At 39.6% G+C, this 19,340-nt stretch overlaps 1 protein-coding gene across 2 annotated transcripts in view; it reads left to right on the top strand.

The window, feature by feature from the left end:
- The window catches only part of zgc:162952 (PKc_LIMK_like_unk domain-containing protein), a 47,634-nt gene extending 29,263 nt beyond the window's left edge, over positions 1 to 18,371 (top strand). For both annotated transcript variants that reach the window (XM_041786715.1, XM_041786714.1), the window contains 8 exons: positions 1,848 to 2,041; positions 2,493 to 2,614; positions 5,174 to 5,222; positions 6,036 to 6,185; positions 12,498 to 12,671; positions 14,337 to 14,420; positions 15,702 to 15,788; positions 16,351 to 18,371. In XM_041786715.1, coding sequence (XP_041642649.1) covers positions 1,862 to 2,041; positions 2,493 to 2,614; positions 5,174 to 5,222; positions 6,036 to 6,185; positions 12,498 to 12,671; positions 14,337 to 14,420; positions 15,702 to 15,788; positions 16,351 to 16,455 — 951 coding nt within the window. In that variant the 5' untranslated portion in view covers positions 1,848 to 1,861 and the 3' untranslated portion in view covers positions 16,456 to 18,371. The remainder of the gene's footprint in view (positions 1 to 1,847; positions 2,042 to 2,492; positions 2,615 to 5,173; positions 5,223 to 6,035; positions 6,186 to 12,497; positions 12,672 to 14,336; positions 14,421 to 15,701; positions 15,789 to 16,350) is intronic.
- The last annotated feature ends 969 nt before the right edge of the window (positions 18,372 to 19,340 follow it).

Genomic DNA, 19,340 nt, shown 5'->3' with positions numbered 1-19,340 from the left:
GGCAACATTAGGCTTAAAGGGATACTTCAACATTTTGGCAAATTTGCCCATTGCCATAATTCCTATAGTCTTAGTAATAGGTTGGTTTCCTTTAGTTGTCGTTGCAAGCTGTTTCTAGATCTGGGGGGACCGATAGACCAGCTGCACAGCTAACGCCATGGAAGCAGATGGTATTTTTTACTCTCCCTCGTCAAACTCATCAAATACACAATCCAACAACTCCAAAACACTCTCGTGGACAAGTTGTGACCTGCACATTCACCATGCTATGAAATAATAACCTGTAATTATGTAACATTATGACACATGAAGCAAATACTCGGAACTATTTCTTGAGTAATCCACTGGGCGGAGTGACACAGTGCAGCAGCCATGTCTGGAGTGTAGTTCCGGCTTTGCATTCAACTTTAAAACATCTCCGTCTCGTAATGTTCATGATTATTTCATAGCAAATTTCAGTCTTTTTGGACACTTTAAGGTTTAAGGATGACCAAGAAAACATTTTTTAGTTGTTAAAAAACACATTAAAGTTTAAAGAATGAGGATAAATAAAGAAAAAGACCTCAACTGACATAGGTCTGTTGGTTCAGCCTAAATCTCCACTATTTTATTACTATATAAATTAGTAATAAATACTTGAAAGGCGCTATATAAATTCAAGATATTATTATTATTATTATTATATATGGACAAATTTACAGCCGATATATACTGAAATACATGGGAAAAATATCGGATGTAAATATTTTTATTTTAATTATTAATATCTGCCGATACCGATATCAGACAGATAATATCGTGCATCCCTAATATTTCTAGAAGGAAACAGTACTCTGGATCACATTGAATGTGTGGTGTGTTAGTGTTCCTCCTCTGGTTTTAAATGCAAAAATAATTATTGTTCTATCTCATTTGGTTTCAATTCTACTTACAGTTAAGAATAGATCAGGCTATGGGATTATGAAGTCAGTACGAAATAAAAAGTCAAAATCCAAAGTTGAGTCCTAATTGTGAGATGCAAAATTGAAAATGTGAAATTAAAACACAATTTTTTTTTCCCCACATTCCTGACTTCTTGTCTAAATATTTTTACTCCTTATTTTTTCAGATTTTATGACTTAACAAGGATTTCTTAAATCATCAAGGATAAGTTCACATTTTTATATTTGAGGAAATCTGCAGACCTCAGACTGGTGGGCCAGTTATAACAGAAATATGAGATCATCTTACGGGCCGGATGTAACTGTTCCACGGGCCAGATTTGGCTCCCAGGCCTTGTATTTGACACCCCTGCTTTTGGGGGTTGGAGCTTAATGATAGGTCAATTATACAGCCAGTTCTGAGACAAAATCACACATAAACACATCTAATCTCTGTTTGAAGGTATTTAATAGAATCTGAATTTAGTGACTGACATATTTGGGAAATTCTAGTATTGATTTTTATCCACAACACTGCTACATACTAAACCTCCAGCTGCCGTTAGCACACTGTACCTATCAGGACCTTTAAAGCCCAAACAGCTAGGATTAAGTAGAATGCATACCAAACAGGATCAGATCCTAGGAGGTTAACAAAGGTCAAAGTCCCTGTAAAGAACTTTAAAACATACTAGTATGTATTTTTAGTTGGGTGACTGTGTTAAGTGTCTTTCTGCACATTCAACAAGTCTGAATGTGACCCTCACTGACTCTAAAATAAAAGACTACGATATGACGGAGGGGTTCATCAAAGCAATCCCACAGATACATTCTTATATGGTACGTTTTCTGGTCAGAGAAATGTGCTTCATACTAATAAATGCCATCCCCATGTTGCATTAAAGTAAATCTTCTCGTCTTTCCCAGCGGACATCTCCAGGATGTGTGATGTGGACATGTCCTCGGAGCCCAGCAGTCCCACCCTGCTGGGTGAGTCCTCAGACAAGTACTACCATGTAGATCGCTGGCAGAAGCTCAGAACTGCTGTCCGCAAACTGGAGTTTTGGGAGAACTTTACGGCTGAGCTCATCGGAAGCGGGTTCTTCTCCAAAGTCTATAAGGTAAGCTCTCTGCACTCGCTTCTCTGCCTTGTGTGGCGGCCTACGTGTGAGCTGCCGTCAAAGCTTGCTTTGTTTCACTACTAATTGGGACATTCTTGCCATTCCATGATTGGCCCACCAGCTTTTGAGACCATGGGGGCGCAACGCTCATCCCCAGCTGAGATCTTATGTAACTATGAATCTGATAGCAGTGCTGGGAGAGCTACAGGAGGAGCTGATTTTTGTACATTTAGGCTTTGTCCCTGATGAAATGAGCTAGAAAGAGGCCACAGGATGGATGAGTGACCGAGGAAGCCAGAGCTTGTTGGTCCAGTTTGAGTGATATTTGTGTCCTGATTTTGATGTTCAAATTGACACAAAAACACCTGTCATTAAAATTCATATTATCAAAGGTTAAAGCTGCCTGCATTGCTCATTTGTCTTTGCTGTTTATGGCGCTGCTTTCCTTCAGGTAGTGCACAACACCAGCCGCAAAGTGATGGTGGTGAAGATCTACAAAAACGATGTGGACCAAGACAGCATTGTACGAGAGATTAGTCTGCTGCAGAAACTCTCCCACCCAAACATCGTAAGGTAACAGGCTGTTCTTGTCCTACTTTAAAGTTTCACTGGATGTTAGCTGATGTCGCTGCCTCTATTGAAAGTTAACAGTCAGTTAAATGCTGTTTTTTTGTTCATTGTGAGGCAAATTTACCAAATCTATCAGCCACAGTGGTCTATGGATCATTTAAAGCAGGGGTCATCAAGCACCTTTTCACAAGGGCCAGATTTAGTCTTGACAGAAACTCTGGGGGCCGGACTTTCAAATACGCAATAATTAAATAAATATTTTGGTCTGGTTAACATATTATTATTATTATTTTTTTTTTTTTAAGATTTATTTCTGGACCTTTTTCATGCCTTTTTTTGGTAGAGTAAGGACAGTGTATAGACTTGGTAACAGGGAAGAGAATGGGGAGAGACATGCGGTAAAGGGCCTCAGGCCGGAATCGAACCTAGGCCGCCCGTGTACATGGGTAGCATCTTAAACCACTCCCATTTTTGCCTCTTTAACCCAATTTTTGCCATGTTTTTTAACACCTTTAAACCACTCTTCCTGCATGTTTTATCCCCATTGTGCCCCCATTATCCATTTCTGCGACTTTTCTTCTATTTTTGCCCATTTTAACCCACTTTTTAAAACTATTTTTCTCATTTGTAACCAATTCATGATACTTTTTGCCCCCTTTTCCCCTCTTTCACCAATTTTTTGCCACATTTTAACCTCTTTTCACCACTTTATCTGATCATTTTTGCAGACTTCAACCAACCTTAACCCTTTTTTAAGTATCTACTAATTATGACAGTGAATTTCTGTAAAAAAGATCAAATGTTAATTCATTCTAAAACGATTTCAATATTAATTGTTTTTTTGGGGGTGAATTTATCAGCTGCAGACAAATAAAGCCAAGGGATACTCCTAAAACCACAGCATCTTCTTTTCCTCCTTTTCTGAATTTAATTATATCTGTCGGGGGCCAGACAGGAGGCTCTGGGGGGCCTGATATGGCCCCTGGGCCACCAGTAGATGACCAGTGATTTAAAGCATCATAACAGAGATTTGAGCCAGAAAACAGACTTTGTCTCTTTTCAAAGGTCAACAAAAGGTCAAGAGACAGGATAATAGCATAAGTGCTTTCCTCAATTCAGATTGTAGCTTTTTTTTTTATTTGAGAGGATCGTATTTCTCCTGAGTGGGCGTGGCTTCAGCTCATTTAACAGACACGCCCACACCATCCTGTTCAGCTTCATGATTTTGAAGCTTAATTTTATAAACTTGATGTTTTATGTGACTGGAATTTGACCTGGGGGTTCATAACACAGTGAGCAGTTTTATTTTCACTTTACAGGGCCTTTAACAGAAGGGTACCAGCACTTTTGTTTGCACATGTATTTGCCATTTGCCACAGTCTCAGCCATAGTGATGTAGAGATGCTAGTGTAGGTTTAGTGTCCGGCTAAGCGATCTTATTTGAGGTCACAGCAGTGAGGTTATCAGAGTGCAGCTTTTCTCTTTCACTGAAATGCTGATACTACAGTAGACTGTCCACGCTGAAAGCAGCCCACACTGTTAGAGCTTTACACACAATGACCTGCTCACAGTGTGAGGGCTAAAATGCATAGAGAGTGTACATTATGTCAGTTGAAGCCATTATACCCAGGGATAGGGCTGTAAAGGTTCACAGAGGTCACAGTTCAGTTCTTACCTCCGTTTTTGGGACACGGTTCAGAGTCAGTTTAGTTCAACAGGAATAATCAACAACAGGGGCTAGGGCAGTAATATTTAACATGTGGCTCTGGAGCTACATGTGGCTCTTTTGTGGTCTTATTTTAAATATTATTCCACCAGAAATCCTTGAAAAAGGGAAACTTTTTGCCACTTTTCCCCCATTTAAGCTACCTTTTGTTATTAAATACCACTTGTTTCATTTTTTTCCCATTCTTTGCCACTTACTTTTGCCACCTTTCTTCCCCATTTTTGCCCTTTTCGCCATTTTTCTGCCACTTTTTGCCCAATTAAGCTCCATTTTGCCATTAAATACCACTAGTTTCCTATTTTTTTGCCCATTTTTGTCAGTTTTGACTGCTTTTTGTCCATTTTAGTCACTTTTGGACCATTTTTTGCCACCTATACCTCATGTTTTGTTACTTCTCACCCATTTTTTTCCACTTTCTGACTCTTTTTCCACTTTTTCTCCCCGTTTTCTCCCTTTTTTATTCATTTTTGCTTCTTTCTGACCATTTTTGCCACCTATAACTTTTTTTTATTGCTACTTTAAACTGTTTTTGCCACTTTTCACCACTTAGATTGTGGCTCTTGAGAAGGTATTTTTCAACAATTTGGCTTTGGTTGAGCAGGGTTGAGTAACACTTGGCTAGGGTGTTTGCCATCACTACTCCTCAACGGCCATACCGCCCATATGACAACAAACACTTAATAGTATTTAAAAACTAATAGAAACTATTTATTAGAAGAATTAAACCCAAATAAATACTTCACAGTAGAGCAAATAAAGGTAAACAGAGAGCTCACTTAATAATGGCACCTGAGTAAGCAGAATAACTCTTATAAAAACATCTCCTCTCATTCTAGGTATCTGGGAATCTGTGTGAAAGAAGACAAACTCTATCCGCTCCTAGAGGTGAGACCTATGCGCCACATTCTTCTTCTTTTTCCTCACAGGTAGTGAGTCACTGTTGCTGCCTCCTCCACCAGGCGGCTGTGCTCTAGGGGTTAAAATCAAACGATGACTCTGATATGAGTTGATTGTAGTGATAACGAGGTGGGCTCACCAAGTTTTTTTCTGTTGAAGCTAATCATAGATTCTTAACTTCACAGTGGTATCAGACTGTTTTTAATTCCTTTTCTGTCCTCAGTCATGTTTTTTCTAATCCAGTCATACTCAGAGCCACATGTGGCTCTTTTATGTCTTAATTTTGAATGTTATTCCCCCAAAAAGCTTTTAAAATGGGAAACTTTTTATGCCCTTTTTCACCATTTTTTGCCACTTTTGGCCCATTTCATCTACCTTTTGTCATTAAATACCAGTTGGTTCCTGTTTTTCCCCATTTTTGCCTTTTTTTTTTGCACTTTTATCACATTTTTGCCACTTGTCACCCCTTTCAGCTACCTTTTGCCATTAAATACCTTTTTTTCCTTTTTTGCCCATTTTTGCCACTGATTTTTGCCACTTTTTTCCAATTTTGCCACTTTTATCTCATTTTTTGCCGCTTTTCACCCATTTAAGCTTCCTTGTGCCATTAAATACCATTTGTTATATATTTTTTTGCCCATTTTTGCAACTTCTTTTTGCCATTTTTTCCCCCATTTTTGCCCTTTTTCACCATTCTTTGCCCATTTAAGCTACCTTTCCCATTAAATACTACTTGTTTCCCTTATCTGTAAGTCTTTTATTTGGTTTCTGTGTAAATCCTGCTGAATATTTCTGTTTCAGTATGTAAATGGTGGCTGTCTGGAGGAGCTGCTGGCCAGGAAAGACATTCCCCTGTGCTGGAGAGAGAAAGTGGAGCTGGCCTGTGATATCAGCCGAGGGATGATCTACCTGCACTACAAGAACATTTACCACAGAGACCTGAACTCCAAGGTAAGGCTCACAGAGAGGAAACACCAGTCAGTGTGTTCTCTGGAAAACTGTAACCTCGTCAGGACATGTGCTTTTACAACAATGGGACTTTGAGGAGGATTCTTGCTGATAGCTTGGCTTCACATAGGCGTCTTCTAACTGGTCCACTACTCTCTAGATACCATAAAACACCAAATAAAACACCAAATAATAGCCGGGGCGTTTATTTGTCTCAATCCCTGAGCAGACCAGGCATTTATTTGGGACCAGGCAGCTATTTGGAACAGGTGTTTAATTCCTTTCTCACAAAAATCTTGCTTAGCAAAAATTGGAAAAATATGGTAAATTTAATCAAACTATTTATTTACAGCAGTATGAATATCACTTTTACATTTTTAAGACAAGAATACAGTTCCATAGTTATACTTTTGTCTTCTTCTGTCAACTCAACACTCTCTAAACACTTTAAATACTGGTAAGGAACTAAACAAACACAAAGTTGACGACAGACAGTTTAAAGTTAATGTTGTACTTTTTATTTTTTGGCTGCACCAGGGCATGGCGCTGCTATCTTACTTGAGAAAACCAGCAAGGGATGGGGTTGCCCCAGCCAATAAGGAGGCTAGTACTTGCAGCCAATCAGGCTCAGGTCAGAGGGAGCATTCCTATTGGCCGCTCCAAATCTCAGCTCAGTGAGAAGTTGGTTCAATGGGGGAATTACAGCGGTGTTTGGTCCTGTGTAAAATTTGTTCATGATGACATGAAGTGTTTCCTTGCCTGTGATTCGGCCGTTGATTTCAGTGGAAAAGCAGAGAAAAATCACTTCACAAGCGCTTTGCCACCATAAGTATTAAATTCAGTGGACATTCTCACCCGCGAGGAGGCACTTAAAGAGAGGGGCGGAGCTATGGAGCTCAAACAGGGAGAAGAACAGGAAGAGAGGGGGAGTGGTGAGTTGATTCTATACGGTTCTCATCTCATCTCAGTCACATATCAGAGCTGTAAATAAATTACACCCGGCATTTATTTGGAACAGGCGTTTATTTGTCAAAATGTACTGTCACACCTGGCAGTTAATCGGGACCTGGCGATTTTTTGGTGTTTTATAGTAGATAGATGGATGGATGAATGGATGGACGGACGGACGGATGGACGGACGGACATTTATTGTCATTGCATTATAAAAATGCAACAAAATTACATTTGGCAGTCTCCTCTGTAGCAGCAAACACAGTCATCCAAGCATTGGTTAGATATCCACGGTCACATGTCATCCATCCTGCTGGTGAGGGAGCGGGCATCCAGGAGAAATATGCTTGGTAGGACAGGTTTGTGTGGGGCCACTCTTAGCCTAGTCTGCAGCCCGGCTTGTTTGCCCCGCTTTCCCCTTCTCGCACAATGCCGTCGCTGCCTCCTCCCCACTGGCTGTAGGTGTCGTGCTGCTCCACGTCCTCCTCCTGTCAGTCTCCGAGCGCTCCATTCTCTGAATAATCTCCATCAGGAAAGATGTAAACTCTTTGGCCGTGCTGTCAGTTCTGGTGTAAGTGTAGGGCTTTGTTTTGCTGCTGGTGATGGAGCGCTGGGCTGCTACGTTTGTACGTGTCACTGTATGCTACCTCAGTAGGTAGCATTCAGTAGTTTTCTGTTATCAGGCGGTGTTCCGTTGCAGTTACTAGCAGTTGTTGTTAGCTTTTAAGCTAGACAGGAGTTGTAGTTGAGACTGAAAACCTTTTTGGGTTTTTCTTGATGGAGATGTCCTGTTCTTTCTCTCAAAGGTGTCCTGGACCATCCATCTTCTTTGCTTCAGGTTTCATTGTCAACTTAATTATGAAAAAAACTACTAGTCCAAGATTTAACTCAAGAGTGCATCTTTCTTGCTGCCAACTGCTCTGGTTGCCTGGCAACCGACCAGTTTCCAAATTCTTTTAATTCTATGTGCAGCACATTAAAGTGCTGATCTGAGTCCTTATCAATACCACTATCAATACTTTCTAAAGTCTGGGGGAAAGACAACATAAGGACAAATATTTAAACTAAAGTGGCCTTAGCTGAGTAGTGCTTGAGTTAAAAAGCTATGATTCAGTCTGTCGCATCTATTGTATATCCCTCAAATATAAACACATATTCACACTGGATTTATTGGAGTTTCTCATTAAAAATGCTAGAGAGAGCCAAGATACCACGTCAGAGTGAAATACTCTGGTGCTGGAGAGAGCGCTGAGCAGAGCTTAAGAGTGTGCAGTGATTGCAGTGATTAGGTGCAGGTGCGTAGGTGCCAGGGGAGCCAGCGCCGGTGAAACGCCCAAACTCTGAAAAGAGAACAGAAAACACTCCACACAGGAAGCAGTCCACAGGAAGTTACCAATAAAACCAGAAACCAGGCAACAAGGAAAAACGAGGTATTTAGTGGCAAGAGGCAGCTTAAATGGGTAAAAAGTGGCAAAAATTGGTGAAAAGTTGCAAAAATGTGATAAAAGTGGAAAAAAGAAGTGGCGAAAATGGGGAAAAACTAGGAAACAAGTGGTATTTAATGTCACAAGGTGGCTTAAATGGGCGAAAAGTGGCAAAGAATGGTGAAAAAGGGCAAAAAGTTTCCTTTTTCTAAGCTTTGCTGTGGGAGCAATATTCAAAATTAAGACTTAAAAGAGCCTGATGTGGCTCCAGAGCCACATGTTGAGTATCACTGCCTTAGAGGGTAGTGGTCATAGAGTCTCTTCTTGTGAACACAACAGGATTTACTTCCAAACTGTTGTTTTCTTAAATAGGCCTGTATTTTCAGGCAGTTTTAAAAAACGACAAAAATGAACCATCAGTCTCCCTCATTTATAGGAGATTCTAATTGCAGATCATTCTTCACGTTGTTTTTTGTGTTTTTAAAGGTCTTTGAGTAAATGTAAGGGTGTGTTCTTCAGTGCATACCCTGTGTGTTTGTGTGTGTGTGTGTGTGTGTGTGAGCTGTTTGGTTGCCAGGTTTCACAGTAAAATCAGCCACTTATGCAAAGAAACAAGGCAGCATGGCAGTTGCTCCATTGTTGTGTTAATAGATAGTTTCGAGCTAGTTGCTGTGGCTTCACACATTAATTGTTGAATCTTGCACCCTGAGTTTGTTTGTGAATGAGGCCCTCTTCTCCTAACCCTCCCACCTTGCACGTCACCCCGAGGCGACTCGTTTCACAGTTCACTTTATTCCCACAGAGGCCAAAGTGGATTTATGTCACGCTCAGGTTACACAAACACTGATCACTGCATAGCGGTTATCACTAATGGATGGTGGTTACATTTGTTTGGGTTGATAGAAAAAATGCTTAAAGATAATTCATTTGTCTTTAGCAGTGCTTTGTAAAAATGTGATTATTATTACAGAAAAGGTTTATTCAGGATGTCTTATTGACAGTCAGGTTAAAATAACTGTTGCACATTAATGTTAAAAATCACAACAACAGGCTAATCAAAGTGATGAGCATCTCTCAGTCATGTTACAGATCTTGCTGTATGTCCTGCACACCCAGTGAAGAGGCTGAAGCCTCTGCTGCCAACATCTAAAAACCTCCAAAAGGCAGACGACATTCCAAAGCCCCGAACAAATGCTGGCTTTGTGAAAACGCTTCGGTAACGCTGCCATTTGACTCGTAGCAGAGTTTAAGCTCCTGGAAAAGTTGAGGCCCCATTTAATTAGTGCTTACAAGCTGCCTTTTTTCTCTCTGTATTCACTAATGTGCTCCATTTTTTGTTTCCCAAACTGTTGCTTTCCTTGGCAGAGAGGGCCAGGTCTAAATTTAGAGGTCTGGGACTAAAGTCTTTCCCAGAAGAGCCTCATAATGACAGCCTATACTGGATGAAAAAGGCTTCTGGTGCAACGGGAGCCAGATGCTGAGACGTCACTTCCTCAAACACAGACACACACTTACCACCCTGCAAATGCACACACAGGCTAGAGCAGTCATACTCAACGTGTGGCTCTTTTGTGATTGTTTGTGGCTCTTTTATGTCTTAATTTTAAATATTACTCCTCCAAAAACCTTAGAAAAGGGAAACTACTTTGCCTTTTTCACAATTCTTTGCCACTTTTCACCCATTTAAGCTACCTTGTGACAGTAAATACCACTTGTTTCCTAATTTTCCCCTGTTTTTGTCACTTCTTTTGCCACTTTTCACCCATTTAAGTCACCCGGTGCCACTCAATACCATTTGTTCTCTATTTTTTTTGCCCATTTTTTTCCACTCTTGACTGCTTTTGGCCCATTTTAGTCACCATTTTGGCCCATTTAGCCATTTCTGCCACATTTTTGCCACCTTTAACTCATTTTTGGTCACTTCTCACCCCTTTTTTGCTGCTTTTCGACCATTTTTGCCACCTTTAACTTATTTTTCTTGCTACTTCAAGCTGTTTTTGCAACTAATCACCACTTAGATTGTGGCTTTTGCAACGGTTTATTTTTTAACAATTTGACTCCTTTGGTTGAGCAGGGTTGAGTAACACTGGACTAGAGACAGCCTGATTGATCAGGACGGATTATTATCAGACAGTTTTAAGTGAAAATACACGATTGATGGATCAGTGTTGCAGAGAGAGAGAAAGGGGAACACAGAAAGAGAAAAAACAAGCAGAACAGCAACGATGAATATTATATATTTATGGCTGGCTTGGCCTGAAAGTATTTTCAAGGCTTCGGATTTGGTGGACATTAACTTTGATGGTAACAATGGTGAGAATTAGTAATGGCCATATTTGATGGAAGACTGAACTTAAAAATCTGCAGGTTTTTATACATCAGAGTTCAAATGTCAGAAACTTGAATTAATACAGTAGTTTGGGGTTAGATTTGTTTTTTTAGCAATCTGAAATAATCAAATCAGTTTCTTAATGCAGCTGTGTAAATGTTCTGAGACTTAGGCCTTGTCCTCACAGAGACGAAAACGATATGTTTCCGATTTGTTTTCCGTAAACACAGGATTGTTTCAGGAAATGTCCACATAAGCACGGGACCACTGAAAACACTGTAGTATATATGCAAAGCCTGTAAGTGTAACTGTAACGCTGCCATGGAAATGCACGAAAAGAGAGAAGAAGATTATAGAAAACTGCCACAAACTTTCTCCTGGTTGCCCGTCCGGTTGTTCTCCACGGTGGATTTAAGAACGTCTGGTGTGTGCTGTTCTCTGTAGGGGTTAAGAAGCATCAGCTTTGGCTGTAGAAGCCAGAATAAGCTCAGTAGATCCTGCAGCATGGACACAGCCCTGTAACCCGCCATTGCTGTTTTGGTTCGACTGCGGCGTGAGTGGGCTACGATATGTGTGACGTAACGGTTTCAAGAAAGATGCAGTTTGCTGTTATTTACTCAGGGATCAGGTTTCAAAAAGTAGCTTTTACAGCCTCCCAGAACGCCGTTTCCTTATGGATGAAACGCTGATACGACAAAAACTTTGGCGTACACTCCGTGTGGACGTTCATTTATCAGACTTTTGAATAGGCTTGATCATTTCATGCTTAAAAATTATTTTCTGTCAACAAAAGTGTTACATAATTCACATAAATTAACACTTGATGAAAAATAATTTTACGGTGTAATTTAATTGTCCTTACTGTGGGATACCTGTGGCATTGGCCAGTTGAACAGAGAGAAAAAGCATGTTATTGACTGATTTTGCTCATGCATGATCAGTAACAGTACCTGCAGAAAAAAAGAACATATAATACAACATATAACTAACAACTAGCATTTTCTATCAGACACATTTGTTAGTGGCAATCAACAGCATACAAACATGCGGCATTCATGGATCAACACGACACATTCAAAAACCTTTACACACTTCCGTCCACCCACTGATGTTATGCAACTAAAGCTTTCCCACAGTCTGCCTCTCATCACACCTCCAGCTCTTAGTCTGTAAAATCAACGAACCATGATTTTTTTTTTCCTTACACAGATTACTAACTGTTATTAGAACCAGTTTACAGCCAGTCAGTCAGCACCCACGCAGGCTGCCACACTGAGTCTCTGTGTCCTTTCTCATGATGGTCCCACTGAATTATTTAATGCACTGAAAAGGTGCTGATAGCACACGCTGTTGAGTCCATTGATAAGCTGGATCCAATGTTCAGTGTAGAAGCATCATTTATTAATAAAGTAGAATTTTATAATAAAAACAAAAGTCGACAAAATGAGTAGTTGATGTGGCTTGGCCTTTTAGATATCAATCCAGCAGCACCCTCTTCTGGAATAAAGAGGTAATGCAGACTACATTAGAGTTAAAATGGATGCATTATTTATCCAGACTTGTTAGTAAAGCAAAGATGTGTAACCTGAGCTATCATTGTACCCTCTGTAGAACTGTCTTATCCGTGTGACGCCTCGTGGTCGTGAGGCTCTGGTGACTGACTTTGGCCTGGCCAGGGAGGTGGTGGAGCTGCCGGTGAAAGACCCCGCCAGGAAGCTGTCTTTAGTGGGCTCGGCCTTTTGGATGGCCCCCGAGATGCTCAGAGGAGAGCCGTACGACCGCAAGGTAACAAAGTCCAGTTGTTCTCCTTTTCTCTGGCTGGACCTTTATATTTTTAGACATGATTAGTGTTCAGTCCAGAAACATTAAGTCACATGATAGCGGCATTGTCTCATATTTAAAAGACAAAAGCATATACAGTGCTTAACAAATTTATTAGACCACCCTAACCCTAACCAAAGTAAGGTTTATGCCACAGCTGCCCTAAATTATCAGCATTGGTAATTACCAAAATCATTTTTTATGTTTCTGCAATGGTTAATACACCAATATGTAGAAGCTCTTTAACCCAAATGATATTTTTAATGCTAAAATAGAATTATTATTGTTATCCATGAATTTCCAAATTTACTGATTTACAAAAAAAAAGAAAAAATAGTAAAGCACATTATTATTTCTAGATTAATATGTCAAATTATAGTTATTTACTTGCATTCCTGAACAGAAGAATGAGTTTTAGTGGTTGAATGTTATGCTTGATTCATTTCTGACTTCTCAGAGAAGCCCAGTGAGCCGGCTCAAATTTGGGTGAATTCAGTTTGAAATTCTTCATTCCTGTTCAAAATGGTAAAACGTGGAGAGCTCACTGAAAATGAAAGCATCCGCATTAAAGCACTTCATGATGCTGGATGGGGATATGATGGGTTAAAATGAGGCAAAATTGGTGTAAAGTGGGAACAGTGTAATTCAAAAATGTTCTTAGTTTTTTTAAGGTATCTGGAGACCTCCTCTCAGTGTCTCGCGACCCTCAATGGGGTCCCAACCCCAATATTGAGAACCACTGCATTGAAGGAATATGCAGGAGTGCATGTACAAAATGACTCACTGCCTCTAATGATATGAGGTTAACTTGTCTCACATTATCACTTTTTAGAAGTTCCAGTTCCTTTCACAGTGAAAATAATCCAGTTAAAGTAAAATGGCTGTGTTTTTACCTGTTAATTTGTACTGGGAGCTTTTTCATGAAGAAAATAAAAGCAGAATGATAGAAAGTACCAACATTAGCTTAACGATGGGGAAAAAGAAACTTCCTATGGATCGATAAGTACATTAAAACAGGTGAAGAGAATGGTAGAAAGGGAAATGCCTGACACAACGTCAGAGATTACTTTTGAGTGGTCTTCCTTTTTCCATCACTGCGAGAGCAGGGAGAAGATTGAGATCACAGACGCTTAGAACCACAAATAAATTTGTAAGGGTTTAATGCAGTTAAAGAATTGAAAGCACTACTTTTGCTCCTTAATTGCGCTGCAAGTAGTATCTTATCTCGGATAGTCCTAATTGATGATAAATTACTGAATAAATCCAGCTCTTGTAAAATGAAAAATCCTTGTTTCACATTTTAAAACTACGTGTTATTATTTCTCCTGTCTCTGATGCCTGTTACAGAATTAAACTCAGACAAAACACCTTAAAGTGTTTGCCTTCGCGTCTCCTACATCACTCACCTCTATGCACAGCCATCACAGACAGAGCCCCCCCGTTAATCCTAATCCACATACTGCTTTAGGCTGATAATAGACACTGATGCTTTCTTTTAGTTCAGGCTTTTCATGGCAGATTTTTACCCCCCTCTGGCTACTGTGATGTGTTTGGGTGTTTGTCTTTCATGTGTTCACCTTTATGGTTGGTGTCAGCCTGAACGGTGGTGTCGAATCTGGCTTGTTTCAGGTGGATGTCTTCTCCTTTGGCATCGTGCTGTGTGAAATCCTGGCCAGGATCCCCGCTGACCCAGAGATACTTCCCCGAACACAGGTAGTGCTTCGAGGAAACCTGTTATCATGGCAGTCTAATTTCAAAAATGCCATAATCTCCTGTAGAAAAATGAAGCTAAAGGGAAAAAGACACTTTTTTTTTACATGGCTTGATAGCTGATGCAGAAGCACCAGTTAAAAACACCTTATGTTAAAATGCTATTTTTTACTGTAGAGACTAACATATTAACAACCTGGTTAAAAACAGTTCCTTTGGTCTGAATAGTTCATCTCTATGTGCTCAAACCTGGTGTTGAATTTATTGTATTACTCTTCTATTTGTGTTTAAAGAAGGATTTAGGGAGTCATTATGATAGATATTTTGTTGGCTGTTTGTTGTACCAGAGTTAGCGCAGAAGAAATATCAAACACAAACGTCCTTACTTTTTCTGCTAAGTTTAGATGGATAAAAAATATGTGACCTTTGTAAATGACACCCTAGAACTACCTGTGATTCAAGAGTTACTTTATGGTCACAAATACCGTATAGAAATCCCAGTTCCTCTTTCTAAAGGCATGTGTGAATAGCAGTGTTTAAATGTTCTGTTATTAACTTATCCCAAACTGTGAATGAGACTTAAAGACCCTGTAAAGTGAAATTAATTATTCAGAATTCAGGTCCATCCTGAGGGCCTAACAGGGTCAACAATTATGAATTATAGAAAAAATACCAAGCATTAATGATATGATGATTTTTAGATTTAAAAAAAAAAGTGTAAATGATAAGTTTAATGGCTCAAAATCTGAGATAAAAAGTCAAACTTGTAAGATCAAAAGGTCAGAACATGAAAATAAAAGTTAAAATAAGTTTTTAAAAGGCAAATATATGAAATCAGTTGTTTTAAGAGTTAAAATATGAGATTAAATTGTAAATCATGAGTTTTAAAATTGGAAATTGCGAGTTTTAAAGGTGAAAATATGACTTAAAATTTAATATTGTGAATCTGAAAGGTCTAAATTTGACATAAAAAGTAATATTTATAGTAACATATATAATATATAATGATTCTTTCTACTCATTACTTTTTCACATTTTTATGATTTAAGGATATTTTAAATCTTTGAGGATAAGTTTACATTTTTATACCGAAGAAATCTGCAGACCTCATACTTGTGGGCCAGTTATAATAAAAATATTAATGGTCTTGCAGGCTGGTTATAACTGTTCCACAGGCCGGATTTTGCCCACGGGCCTCGAGTTCGACACCCCTGCTCTAGACGCATGTGACGCCTCAGTTGTAGGTCTTATAAAACGTGCTCTCTTGATGTTATTGAATTCCAGGACTATGGGCTGGATGTGGAAGCGTTCAAGGCGCTGGTGACAGGCTGTCCTCAGCGTCTCCTGCAGCTGGCAGCAAGCTGCTGTATGGTAAGCAGATGAAAAAGTTTGCTTTGTTTGGGAAAGTGGTAGCCCATTTGCAGGTTGATTGTTGCTTGTCATTGGTTGCAGTTTTCCCCTTTATTTTCCAGTCTGAAGTGATTTAAGAAACTTTGTAACACATGGACATGAAAAATATTCCATAAACTTTGAACATCAGATTGAAGAAAAATGATCAACTGTCTCTAATCCTGATTTACGATCTGACATCTTTTTGTAACCAGTGAAGTCGCCCCCTGCTGGCAGATTTAGAGCACTTAAAGTCATGCTTTAAGTCATGGTTTCAGGCCACACTGGTGTAGCTTTGCAGCACTCACTGAAATAATAAATCTATAGGTCAACATCATAGAATACATCTCTCTGCTTTTATTGATCATTAATCAAGACCTTGATATTGACATTGCTGATACAGACTTTAAAATGTGTTTTTGAACCATTGTATTCAAAATGTCAAAATTCTGTGGGAAATAATGATTAAAATAGGCATCTCTGGCTAACTCTAGCTAATACATTAAGGGACCCTCACAGTTGCTCTCCTCTTCTTCATCCTAAGGTGGAGTCCTTCAGACGGCCAGCATTCACAGAACTCCTTGATGAAATGGGAGAAGTCGCTGAGAGTCTGGAGCTCCAGCCAAAATCCGATGTGAGTGCCAGCTGAGTCGTCACTCCTCCAGCAATAGGACCGGAGAGTTGGGATTGTTTCTCACTGTCAGGAGAGGAAGGAGGACTCGGAATATTTCAACCTTCTTTGGCATGCCTCTCCTCTGCTGCACACACTCACTCACACTGACTGAACTGGTGCTGATATGCTACGGGGGTCTTTGGAGGGCAGTGGAAACACCCCAGACCTCTCACTGGACACTGCTTACAGATGTGTGCAGAAATATTAGCTTGACTCTTGGTATGATCTGTTTTGTTTTTTCATTGGAACATCTTACCTGCCCATGCCAGCGTCAGACTACACCATGTTTTAGTCTGTTATGATGGTCACTGTGTCAGATTAGGCGGTCGCAGAGCCATCGGGTTGTCAGGTGACTGACGGGACGGTGTCCAGCCAATCATCACAGCAGATGTGATGACGTTGGAAGGAAGAGAGGCTTATTTCCAGGTTGAAATCACCTGGAAATAAGACTGTAAATAATCCTGTATTTGCTGTACTATACTCTGTTTGTTTAGATGCTATGAGGATGCTCGCTAATAATTATGACAGTTACTAACCAGGCTGCAGAAGTGTGTCTTCTCACCAACATTTTTTTTTTTTGTCTGTTATGGTAGTCCTTCGACGACACATCATGAAGGCAAGGATGTGCCATTGTTCCATCTCACGGCACCCATTTCTTCATTCTTCTTCTTCCTTTTGAATGCATGCAGAGAACTCTGCTCTCATTGGTCAAATCAAACACGCTAGACGTTTTGACAGGAGGTTGGGAGGCGTCTTTGATGTGGCTCTGACTGTCGTCTCTATGGCACACCACACAGGAGAAAACATCCAATTTCCAGGGCCATCGGGTCCCAAAACACTCCGACTTCCATAACCACATTGGTAGCATGACTGAGCTCGGCATAGACGTCTTATTCTCTCTCTCATCCTCTTCTCTGTTTGAGACGACACAGACGCTCTAGTCTGTTGATGTACTGTATCTTATGCTCTTTCTGCCTGCTCACACATCCCTTTGTCTGCAGGCCGGGAATTTGATTCAGGGATTCTCTGACGGGAAACTACAGAAGGATTTTAGAACAGATCATGGCTCATTTCGTTATAGATGACAGGATGCATTCCTTTTCAGAGGGCAGAATGGCCACTGAGACGGGCATTGAAGCTTGTTAAAGGAGTAATGACAGTTTTTTGAATGATCAACAGAGGCACCTCAAACATGCGACGTACATTTAGAACCCACATTTAACATTTACTGCATGTTGACCTGATCATAAACTGCTAAAAACATGTCAGATTTATTTTAACAAATATAAATTAAAGCCTTAAGCCTCCATTGGGTAAAATCACTTCTTTGTTAAACTGGTAAAAATCCATAAAAATACACATTTCCCATGAACTCAGTCCTGAAAGTCTTTGGTTTGAACAGGAATGTGCACAGCTTCATGCCCTCCTCTCTTTTTGCTTCGTCATGTTTTTCTTTTACATTTTCAAGTTTGTTGATGGACTTTAAAGTAAATGTGTGTGAATATTTAAGCTTTTCACTTTTGCTTACAAAAGTGGAGGAAATGAAGTTTTATTGTTCAGGTTTCTCTTTTGGTTTAGCTGTATTTACTAGTTTCTGTTTCGTCTTAATGATTTTTTTTCTGGAGAAATCAAAGTAAGCAAACTCTCACACAATTGGTCTGATAAATATTTAGCATTTAATCACAGAGACATATAAAAAATCACATATTTTACTGATAAAGGTTTGGTTTTCTGACACCATAAATGATTCAACAATCAGAATAAAAATGATCATTTAATTGACATGAAAAAATAAACTCTTTTAAATGTATTTTATTTTTCATGCATCAGTTGTTGTTCTGAGTGACTTTTTTCAGAAGATGCCAGTTTTTCATTTTTTCTCGTGGAAAGCTGGTGGAACCATTTTTTTTTCTTTTAAGAAATAAATGTTTACTTCTTTTGTCAGATGAACGACTGTGTGAAGTTCATTCTTTACATCAGGGGTTCTCAAACTTTTCAGCCGGCGACCCCCAAAATAAAGGTGCCAGAGCCTGTACCTGTACGCTGTACCTGAAGGTGGTTGAACACAGCCATGAAAAATCAAGAATAGTCATGTGCAGACAGTGCTGCCCATAAGGGGGGGTAAATGGGAGGGCTTTCTGGGACCCAGACAAACTGGGGGCCCATGGACTTCAGGAAAATCAGGGTCCATTGTAAAGTTAGCTAGATATTCATATCCGTATTTTATAGTTAACCTGAATAATAACCACTCTTAACATAACAACATATGTTTTTTTAAGTCATTTGTGCCCTAGAGCAGGGGTTTTCAAAGTGTGTGAGAGTGAGCCCCTCCTAAGAAGAAATGATTCAGTCGGTGGACCCCCACCCACAAAAATGATTCAAATTGAAAAATAAATAAATAAATAAACAACAACATTTCAAATATTTATGTCTAATCCTTGAACATTTTAACATTAATGTATTTCACTGTAAGTCACTTTCCACTCATTTTTCCACTCTTTTTTTTTTTGTCACTTCTCACAAATTTTTGCTACTTTTTGACCATTTTTCCACTCTTTCTCCCCATTTTCACCCATTTTTTGCTGCTTCTTTACCATTTTTGTCACCTTTAATCTATTTTTATCGCTACTTCAAGCTGTTTTTGCCTCTTTTCACCTCTTAGATTGTGGCTCCTGCAAAGGTATCTTCAATAATTTGGCTCTTTGGTTGAGTAACACTGCTCTATAGCACAGTCCTTATAGTAACTATAAGTTCATCCATTTTGCTCAATGCACAGCAGAGATTAGCGAAGTGGTTTATGGTTCCACGCCTCTCCTGAAGCTCTGTGGCGCCCCCCAGGGGAGACCCACCTCACACTTTGA

This window comes from Cheilinus undulatus, linkage group 5 (assembly GCF_018320785.1).
Source record: "Cheilinus undulatus linkage group 5, ASM1832078v1, whole genome shotgun sequence".
NCBI lineage: Eukaryota > Metazoa > Chordata > Actinopteri > Labriformes > Labridae > Cheilinus > Cheilinus undulatus.
This window is presented reverse-complemented; position numbering and strand designations above follow the sequence as displayed.